This window comes from Mobula hypostoma, unplaced genomic scaffold, assembly GCF_963921235.1.
Source record: "Mobula hypostoma unplaced genomic scaffold, sMobHyp1.1 scaffold_87, whole genome shotgun sequence".
Classification (NCBI taxonomy): Eukaryota; Metazoa; Chordata; class Chondrichthyes; order Myliobatiformes; family Myliobatidae; genus Mobula; species Mobula hypostoma.
This window is the reverse complement of record NW_026948261.1, coordinates 333,863-344,473: the sequence shown is the minus strand read 5'-3', so window position 1 is coordinate 344,473 and position 10,611 is coordinate 333,863. Positions and strand designations below refer to the sequence as shown.

The window sequence follows — 10,611 nt, the reverse complement described above, 5'->3', positions numbered from 1 at the left end:
GGAGGAGAGGGGGGGAGGAGACAGAAGAGAAGGGAGGGAACGGGGAGGGGAGGGGAGGTGAGGGAAAGAAGGGAAGGGAGGGAGGGAAGAGACGCGAGGGAGGGATGGAAGAGACGCGAGGGAGGGAGGGAGGGAAGAGACGCGAGGGAGGGAGGGATGGAAGAGACGCGAGGGAGGGAGGGATGGAAGAGACGCGAGGGAGGGAGGCAGGGAAGAGACGCGAGGGAGGGAGGCAGGGAAGAGACGCGAGGGAGGGAGGGATGGAAGAGAAGGGAGGGAGGGATGGAAGAGTCGCGAGGGAGGGATGGAAGAGACGCGAGGGAGGGAGGGATGGAAGAGACGCGAGGGAGGGAGGGATGGAAGAGACGCGAGGGAGGGAGGGATGGACGAGACGCGAGGGAGGGAGGGATGGAAGAGACGCGAGGGAGGGAGGGATGGAAGAGTCGCGAGGGAGGGAGGGAAGAGACGCGAGGGAGGGAGGGAAGAGACGCGAGGGAGGGAGGGAAGAGACGCGAGGGAGGGAGGGAAGAGACGCGAGGGAGGGAGGGAAGAGACGCGAGGGAGGGAGGGAAGAGACGCGAGGGAGGGAGGGAAGAGACGCGAGGGAGGGAGGGAAGAGACGCGAGGGAGGGAGGGAAGAGACGCGAGGGAGGGAGGGAAGAGACGCGAGGGAGGGAGGGAAGAGACGCGAGGGAGGGAGGGAAGAGACGCGAGGGAGGGAGGGAAGAGACGCGAGGGAGGGAGGGAAGAGACGCGAGGGAGGGAGGGAAGAGACGCGAGGGAGGGAGGGAAGAGACGCGAGGGAGGGAGGGAAGAGACGCGAGGGAGGGAGGGAAGAGACGCGAGGGAGGGAGGGAAGAGACGCGAGGGAGGGAGGGATGAGACGCGAGGGAGGGAGGGATGAGACGCGAGGGAGGGAGGGAAGAGACGCGAGGGAGGGAGGGATGGAAGAGACGTGAGGGAGGGAGGGCGAGGGAAGAGAAGGGAGGGAGGGATGGAAGAGAAGGGAGGGAGGGATGGAAGAGTCGCGAGGGAGGGATGGAAGAGATGCGAGGGAGGGATGGAAGAGACGCGAGGGAGGGATGGAAGAGAAGGGAGGGAGGGATGGAAGAGAAGGGAGGGAGGGATGGAAGAGACGCGAGGGAGGGAGGGATGGAAGAGATGCGAGGGAGGGAGGGAAGAGACGCGAGGGAGGGAGGGAAGAGACGCGAGGGAGGGAGGGATGGAAGAGACGCGAGGGAGGGAGGGAAGAGACGCGAGGGAGGGAGGGAAGAGACGCGAGGGAGGGAGGGATGGAAGAGACGCGAGGGAGGGAGGGAAGAGACGCGAGGGAGGGAGGGATGGAAGAGAAGGGAGGGAGGGATGGAAGAGTCGCGAGGGAGGGATGGAAGAGACGCGAGGGAGGGAGGGCGAGGGAAGAGACGCGAGGGAGGGAGGGCGAGGGAGGGAGGGCGAGGGAAGGCTCTCGGTACACTTACCGCCACCAGCCAGCAGCTGACGTACTTCGTGAGGGAGACCTTTCCCCAGAGAGCGATGTAGAGGCACTTGTAACCCAGAGAACGGCCCTGCGGCAGAGAGACCGTCACCGAGGGGCAGAGGGAGCCGGGGAGGGGAGGGGAGCGGCGGGAGTGAGGGACGGTGGCGGGTGGCACGGGAAACGGATTCGTCAGGAGCAGAACGGGGAGGTGGTGGGGAGAAGAGACGACGGCCAAGAGGGATGTCCAGGGGGTTGGGGGAGAGGGAGGGAGGGAGACGGGGGGGGGGGAGAGGGAGGAAGGGAGAAGGACGGGAGGGAGGGAGGGAGACGGACGCGAGGGATGTCCGGGGGGTTGGGGGAGAGGGAGGGAGGGAGACGGGGGGGAGAGGGAGGGAGGGAGACGGACGGGAGGGAGGGAGGGAGACGGACGCGAGGGATGTCCAGGGGGTTGGGGGAGAGCGAGGGAGGGAGACGGGGGGGGAGAGGGAGGGAGGGAGACGGGGGGGGAGAGGGAGGGAGGGAGACGGGGGGGGGAGAGGGAGACGGACGGGAGGGAGGGAGACGGGAAGGAAGGAGGCAGACGGACGGGAGGGAGGGAGACGGACGGGAGGGAGGGAGACGGACGGGAGGGAAGGAGGGAGACGGACGGGAAGGAGGGAGGCAGACGGACGGGAGGGAGGGAGGGAGACGGACGGGAGGGAGGGAGGGAGACGGACGGGAGGGAGGGAGGGAGACGGACGGGAGGGAGGGAGGGAGACGGACGGGAGGGAAGGAGGGAGAGGGACAGGAGGCAGACGGACGGGAGGGAGGGAGGGAAGGAGACGGACGGGAGGGAGGGAGGGAGACGGACGGGAGGGAAGGAGGGAGACGGGCGGGAGGGAGGGAGGGAGACGGGCGGGAGGGAAGGTGGGAGACGGGCGGGAGGGAGGGAGGGACATGGACGGGAGGGAGGGAGGGAGACGGACGGGAGGGAGGGAGACGGACGGGAGGGAAGGAGGGAGACGGACGGGAGGGAAGGAGGGAGACGGACGGGAGGGAAGGAGGGAGACGGACGGGAGGGAAGGAGGGAGACGGACGGGAAGGAAGGAGGGAGACGGACGGGAAGGAAGGAGGGAGACGGACGGGAAGGAAGGAGGGAGACGGACGGGAAGGAAGGAGGGAGACGGACGGGAAGGAAGGAGGGAGACGTAAGGGAAGGAAGGAGGGAGACGTAAGGGAAGGAAGGAGGGAGACGGGCGGGAGGGAAGGAGGGACATGGACGGGAGGGAGGGAGACGGACGGGACGGAGGGACATGGACGGGAGGGAGGGAGACGGACGGGAGGGAGGGAGGGAGACGGACGGGAGGGAAGGTGGGAGACGGACGGGAGGGAAGGTGGGAGACGGACGGGAGGGAAGGTGGGAGACGGACGGGAGGGAAGGTGGGAGACGGACGGGAGGGAAGGAGGGAGACGGACGGGAGGGAGACGGGCGGGAGGGAGGGAGGGAGACGGACGGGAGGGAAGGTGGGAGACGGACGGGAGGGAGACGGACGGGAGGGAAGGAGGGACATAGATGGGAGGGAGGGAGACGGACGGGAGGGAGGGAGACGGACGGGAGGGAGGGAGGGAGACGGACGGGAGGGAGGGAGGGAGACGGACGGGAGGGAGGGAGGGAGACGGACGGGAAGGAAGGAGGGAGACGGGCGGGAGGGAGGGAGGGAGACGGACGGGAAGGAAGGAGGGAGACGGGCGGGAGGGAAGGAGGGACATGGACGGGAGGGAGGGAGACGGACGGGAAGGAGGGACATGGACGGGAGGGAGGGAGACGGACGGGAGGGAGGGAGGGAGACGGACGGGAGGGAAGGTGGGAGACGGACGGGAGGGAAGGTGGGAGACGGACGGGAGGGAAGGTGGGAGACGGACGGGAGGGAAGGAGGGAGACGGACGGGAGGGAGACGGGCGGGAGGGAGACGGACGGGAGGGAGGGAGGGAGACGGACGGGAGGGAAGGAGGGAGACGGGCGGGAGGGAGGGAGGGAGACGGGCGGGAGGGAGACGGACGGGAGGGAGTGAGGGAGACGGACGGGAGGGAAGGAGGGAGACGGACGGGAGGGAAGGAGGGAGACGGACGGGAGGGAGGGAGACGGACGGGAGGGAGGGAGGGAGACGGACGGGAGGGAGGGAGGGAGACGGACGGGAGGGAGGGAGGGAGGGAGACGGACGGGAGGGAGGGAGACGGACGGGAGGGAGGGAGGGAGACGGACGGGAGGGAGGGAGGGAGACGGACGGGAGGGAGGGAGACGGACGGGAGGGAGGGAGACGGACGGGAGGGAGGGAGACGGACGGGAGGGAAGGAGGCAGACGGGAGGGAAGGAGGCAGACAGACGGGACGGAAGGAGGGAGACGGGCGGGAGGGAGGGAGGGGTCTGTATGAACACAGACAAAGAGGGAGGCTCGGTATGGAGGGGGGGGAGGGAGTGGTTGGCGTCACTGAGGGGTGCAGCAGAGAGAACAGTCTCCGGGACGGCATCGGGGGGCAGGGGGGGACGGAGAGCCGCGACGGACCGCCGGGCCAGGAACGGGCCCCGCTCCCCCAGGGCCCCCCACTCCACTCACAGCGAAGGCGTCGGTCAGCAGGTACTCGTCCGGGTAGAAGGGCTTGGCGACGGTGAAGATGGCAACGTAGACCATCCCCAGGCAGAGGCGCCTGGCGGCCGGCAGCAGGCTGTGCGGGAGAGCAGAGAGGCACGGCGGTGAGGGCCCGTCCTGGAGTGAAAACGATACCCACCACCACCCCCCTACCCGACCCACAGAGACAGAGAGAGAACGCGCTCCCCCTCTCCCTACCTGGACGGACGTTCCCCCTCGGGACGCGGAGTCACGGACCGCAGGTACCGGCTCAGGCTGAACTGGGGACCCACCAGGAAGGCACCGTAGAAATAGGCAAAGCCGGTCACCTCCAGCAGGCCCGGGCACTCCCGCAGGGCGTGTTGCTGCTGCTCCTGGCTCAGGATCGACTGAGAGGGGTGTAGAAGGGTGCAGCCGTCAGCGTTGACGTACGGCCATGAGGGGGCTGGGCCCCCCAACCCGTTCCTCCCCACTCCACACAACGCCTGCTTCTCCGTTCCCGTCAAACCGCCGGCATCCCGTCTCCCGTCAGACCCGCCGGGACCCCGTCTCCCGTCTCCCGCCAGACCCGCCGGGACCCCGTCTCCCGCTCCCGCCAGACCCGCCAGGACCCCGTCTCCCGCTCCCGCCAGACCCGCCGGGACCCCGTCTCCCGCTCCCGTCAGACCCACCCGGACCCCGTCTCCCGTCTCCCGTCAGACCCGCCGGGACCCCGTCTCCCGCTCCCGTCAGACCCGCCGGGACCCCGTCTCCCGTCAGACCCGCCGGGACCCCGTCTCCCGTCAGACCCGCCGGGACCCCGTCTCCCGTCAGACCCGCCCGGACCCCGTCTCCCGTCAGACCCGCCGGGACCCCGTCTCCCGTCAGACCCGCCCGGACCCCGTCTACCGTCAGACCCGCCGGGACCCCATCTCCCGTCAGACCCGCCCGGACCCCGTCTCCCGTCTCCCGTCAGACCCGCCGGGACCCCGTCTCCCGCTCCCGTCAGACCCGCCGGGACCCCGTCTCCCGTCAGACCCGCCGGGACCCCGTCTCCCGTCAGACCCGCCGGGACCCCGTCTCCCGTCAGACCCGCCGGGACCCCGTCTCCCGTCAAACCCACCCGGACCCCGTCTCCCGTCAGACCCGCCGGGACCCCGTCTCCCGCTCCCGTCAGACCCGCCGGGACCCCGTCTCCCGTCAGACCCGCCGGGACCCCGTCTCCCGCTCCCGTCAGACCCGCCGGGACCCCGTCTCCCGCTCCCGTCAGACCCGCCGGGACCCCGTCTCCCGCTCCCGTCAGACCCGCCGGGACCCCGTCTCCCGTCAGACCCGCCGGGACCCCGTCTCCCGCTCCCGTCAGACCCGCCGGGACCCCGTCTCCCGCTCCCGTCAGACCCGCCGGGACCCCGTCTCCCGTCAGACCCGCCGGGACCCCGTCTCCCGCTCCCGTCAGACCCGCCGGGACCCCGTCTCCCGCTCCCGTCAGACCCGCCGGGACCCCGTCTCCCGCTCCCGTCAGACCCGCCGGGACTCCGTCTCCCGTCAGACCCGCCGGGACCCCGTCGCCCGTCAGACCCGCCGGGACCCCGTCTCCCGTCAGACCCGCCGGGACCCCGTCTCCCGTCAGACCCGCCGGGACCCCGTCTCCCGTCAGACCCGCCGGGACCCCGTCTCCCGTCGGACCCGCCCGGACCCCGTCTCCCGTCGGACCCGCCCGGACCCCGTCTCCCGTCGGACCCGCCCGGACCCCGTCTCCCGTCAGACCCGCCGGGACCCCGTCTCCCGTCAGACCCGCCGGGACCCCGTCTCCCGCTCCCGTCAGACCCGCCGGGACCCCGTCTCCCGTCAGACCCGCCGGGACCCCGTCTCCCGCTCCCGTCAGACCCGCCGGGACCCCGTCTCCCGCTCCCGTCAGACCCGCCGGGACCCCGTCTCCCATCAGACCCGCCGGGACCCCGTCTCCCGTCAGACCCGCCGGGACCCCGTCTCCCGTCAGACCCGCCGGGACCCCGTCTCCCATCAGACCCGCCGGGACCCCGTCTCCCGCTCCCGTCAGACCCACCGGGACCCCGTCTCCCGCTCCCGTCAGACCCACCGGGACCCCGTCTCCCGTCTCCCATCAGACCCACCGGGACCCCGTCTCCCTCTCCCGTCAGACCCACCGGGACCCCGTCTCCCTCTCCCGTCAGACCCACGGGGGCCCCGTCTCCCGCTCCCGTCAGAACCACCGAGGCCCCGTCTCCCGCTCCCGTCAGAACCACCGAGGCGCCGTCTCCCGCTCCCATCAGACCTGCCGGGACCCCGTCTCCCTCTCCTGTTCCTCTCAGACCCACCGGGACCCCGTCTCCCTCTCCCGTCAGAACCACCGAGGCCCCGTCTCCCGCTCCCGTCAGAACCACCGAGGCGCCGTCTCCCGCTCCCATCAGACCCGCCGGGACCCCGTCTCCCTCTCCTGTTCCTCTCAGACCCACCGGGACCCCGTCTCCCTCTCCCGTCAGACCCACCGGGACCCCGTCTCCTGCTCCCGTCAGACCCACCGGGACCCCGTCTCCCGCTCCCGTCAGACGCACCGGGACCCCGTCTCCCGCTCCCGTCAGACGCACCGGGACCCCGTCTCCCGCTCCTGTTCCCGTCAGACCCACCGGGACCCCGTCTCCCTCTCCCGTCAGACCCACCGGGACCCCGTCTCCCGCTCCCGTCAGACCCACCGGGACCCCGCCTCCCGCTCCCGTCAGACCCACCGGGACCCCGCCTCCCGCTCCCGTCAGACCCACCGGGACCCCGTCTCCCGCTCCCGTCAGACCCACCGGGACCCCGTCTCCCGCTCCCGTCAGACCCACCGGGACCCCGCCTCCCGCTCCCGTCAGACCCACCGGGACCCCGCCTCCCGCTCCCGTCAGACCCACCGGGACCCCGTCTCCCGCTCCCGTCAGACCCACCGGGACCCAGAAATGCGTTCCGCACCCGAGGGCCCGTCCCAACAGAGCAGCCCGACTCTTGCGCTCCACCCACCTTGTCCTTGCGCCCGTCGTAGTAATCCAGAGCAAGACCTGGGCGAGACGGGTGGAGAGAGACAGAAACCCGCGTTACAGGGGCCTGGATTCTGACTACCGCACTTTCAAGCCTAGAATCCCATCACTTGACCGTTAAGACGACAACCTCAAGGAGCTGGAATTGGCTGTCTGCCCCAGTGAGCCTGCCTCGTCTTTCAACAAGAGCGAAGTTCAAACTAAATTCATCTATCTGTTACCGTATACAACCCTGGGATGTGCCTTCCAGCGGGAAGACTCAATAAATCGAGAATAGAATCAGAATATAACAGAATCAATCGAAGACCAACCTGAGCACTCAAAAGACAACAAACCATACCGATACAAAAAGAAAGAAATAATGATAAATAAATAAGCCATAAATATTGGGAACATGAGATGGAGAGGCCTTGAAAGTGAGTCTGTAGGTTGTGGGAACATTTCAGTGATGGGGCATAAAGTTATCCCCTCTGGTTCAAGGGCCTGATGGTTGAGGGGTGATAACTGTCCCTGAACCTGGTGGTGTGAGTCCTGAGGCTCCTGTACCTCCTTCCCGATGATTGAGGGGTGATAACTGTCCCTGAACCTGGTGGTGTGGGTCCTGAGGCTCCTGTACCTCCTTCCTGATAGTTGAGGGGTGATAACTGTCCCTGAACCTGGTGGTGTGGGTCCTGAGGCTCCTGTACCTCCCTCCTGATGGTTGAGGGGTGATAACTGTCCCTGAACCTGGTGGTGTGGGTCCTGAGGCTCTTGTACCTCCTTCCTGATGGTTGAGGGGTGATAACTGTCCCTGAACCTGGTGGTGTGGGTCCTGAGGCTCCTGTACCTCCTTCCCGATGATTGAGGGGTGATAACTGTCCCTGAACCTGGTGGTGTGGGTCCTGAGGCTCCTGTACCTCCTTCCTGATGGTTGAGGGGTGATAACTGTCCCTGAACCTGGTGGTGTGAGTCCTGAGGCTCCTGTACCTCCTTCCTGATAGTTGAGGGGTGATAACTGTCCCTGAACCTGGTGGTGTGGGTCCTGAGGCTCCTGTACCTCCCTCCTGATGGTTGAGGGGTGATAACTGTCCCTGAACCTGGTGGTGTGGGTCCTGAGGCTCTTGTACCTCCTTCCTGATGGCTGAGGGGGTGATAACTGTTCCTGAACCTGGTGGTGTGAGTCCTGAGGCTCCTGTACCTCCTTCCTGATGGTTGAGGGATGATAACTGTCCCTGAACCCGCTGGTGTGGGTCCTGAGGCTCCTGTACCTCCTTCCTGATGGTTGAGGGGTGATAACTGTCCCTGAACCTGGTGGTGTGAGTCCTGAGGCTCCTGTACCTCCTTCCTGATAGTTGAGGGGTGATAACTGTCCCTGAACCTGGTGGTGTGGGTCCTGAGGCTCCTGTACCTCCCTCCTGATGGTTGAGGGGTGATAACTGTCCCTGAACCTGGTGGTGTGGGTCCTGAGGCTCTTGTACCTCCTTCCTGATGGCTGAGGGGGTGATAACTGTTCCTGAACCTGGTGGTGTGAGTCCTGAGGCTCCTGTACCTCCTTCCTGATGGTTGAGGGATGATAACTGTCCCTGAACCCGCTGGTGTGGGTCCTGAGGCTCCTGTACCTCCTTCCTGATGGTTGAGGGGTGATAACTGTCCCTGAACCTGGTGGTGTGGGTCCTGAGGCTCCTGTCCCTCCTTCCTGATGGTAGAGGGGTGATAACTGTCCCTGAACCTGGTGGTGTGGGTCCTGAGGCTCCTGTACCTCCTTCCTGATGGTTGACGGGTGATAACTGTCCCTGAACCTGGTGGTGTGGGTCCTGAGGCTCCTGTACCTCCTTCCTGATGGTTGAGGGGTGATAACTGTCCCTGAATCTGGTGGTGTGGGTCCTGAGGCTCCTGTACCTCCTTCCTGATGGTTGACGGGTGATAACTGTCCCTGAACCTGGTGGTGTGGGTCCTGAGGCTCCTGTACCTCCTTCCTGATGGTTGAGGGGTGATAACTGTCCCTGAATCTGGTGGTGTGGGTCCTGAGGCTCCTGTACCTCCTTCCTGATGGCTGAGGGGTGATAACTGTCCCTGAACCTGGTGGTGTGGGTCCTGAGGCTCCTGTCCCTCCTTCCTGATGGCAGCGGTGAGAAGAGAGCGTGTCCTGGGTGGTGGTGGGGTCCCTGCTTTCCTGCGACAGCGTTTCGTGTAGATGCGCTCAATGGCGGGGAGGGCTTCACCCGCGATGGACTGGGCCGTACCCACTGCTCTTTGTGGCATTTTCCGTTCGAGGGCGTTGGTGTTTCCATACCGAGCTGTGCTCCAGCCAGATTGGACTCAAAGCCCCACATTCCTGCCTTTTCCCCGGAACCCTGCCATGCAAATAAAACCTAGCTACCTGCGCCAGCAGGTGAGGTGATACAGGAGCCTCCGGACACGCACAATCAAGGTTCAAGAACAGAACTCCCTCGGAGTTCCGTGGCTCTGCGGGCGGGCTGATTCGAGGCTGGCGTCGCTGCCCGGCGTGTCGTGGGAGGGCACGGGAGATCGAAAGCATCGAACTACCCCATGCAGCGTCAATGATATCTCGCACACTTAGATCTGTTGGTTCTTTCACAGCGTCCATATATTTTCCTCTTTGCCTTCCTCTTCCCCGTTTCCCAGGCCTCGTAGCGCCAGGCATTCTATTTCTCCCCTTCTGATGACGTGGCCCAGGAATTTAGGTTTCCTCTCATTTAATGTTCTCATTAAAGATCTTTTCGTATGGGCACGTTGGAGTACTGTCTCATTAGTTACCCGATCCCTATGCGATATCTTCAAGCATACTTCTAAGAAACCACATTTCTGTTGCTTCCAAGTTTCTCTGGAGTTCTGGTGTAATGCGGTATTGCTTTGCACTGTTGTAACTCTACGTTATAATTACGTGGTTTTTGTTAGTTTTTCAGTCTTGGTTTGTCTCGGGTTTCTGCGATATCATACTGGAGGAACATTGTATCGTTTCTTCATGCATGCATTACTAAATGACAATAATTTAATCTAACAGTCCACGTTTCGGAAGCATACAGCAAGATTGACCCGATGTAACATTTTAGTAGCCTACGCCCTGTTATCACAGAAATGTGTCTGTTGGTGAAAATGGGTTGCATTTTTTGGAAGTTGGTTTTGGCAATGGCAATTTTTTTTTACTACTTTACTTCTAGCGTCTTGTGATATAAAGCCACCAAGGTAATTAAAGCTGGTCTTTTGTTCAATCTCTTGGTTACCGATGTACAATTGGCAGTTGGGAGTATCCTGCTGTTTTGATATTACCAGACATTTGTTTTTTTTTAACAGGGCACAGAGCTCGGAAAAAGCAACACAGCAAACTTTTAACGCCAGAAATCGGCGAGTTGCTTCGCTGTTTCCCCTCTCGCTGTGAGACGGGGACGCCTCTTTTTCCCTCATTGGGGAGCGGGAGAGAGCCTGTGGTATGTCGAATACTGGGTGAACGAGTAGTCTTTGGGGTACTGCAAGTCTTTGACTTTATTGACGCTTTGCTGCACGCTTGAGTGCTCGA

At 64.8% G+C, this 10,611-nt stretch overlaps 1 protein-coding gene across 1 annotated transcript in view; it reads right to left on the bottom strand.

The window, feature by feature from the left end:
* Nucleotides 1-10,611, bottom strand: part of lpcat3 (lysophosphatidylcholine acyltransferase 3) — a 90,768-nt gene that overhangs the window by 27,949 nt on the left and 52,208 nt on the right. The window contains exons 5-8 of the mRNA XM_063040205.1: nt 7,078-7,115; nt 4,303-4,472; nt 4,072-4,180; nt 1,479-1,565 (exon numbers count right to left, since the gene is read on the bottom strand). Coding sequence (XP_062896275.1) covers nt 1,479-1,565; nt 4,072-4,180; nt 4,303-4,472; nt 7,078-7,115 — 404 coding nt within the window. The remainder of the gene's footprint in view (nt 1-1,478; nt 1,566-4,071; nt 4,181-4,302; nt 4,473-7,077; nt 7,116-10,611) is intronic.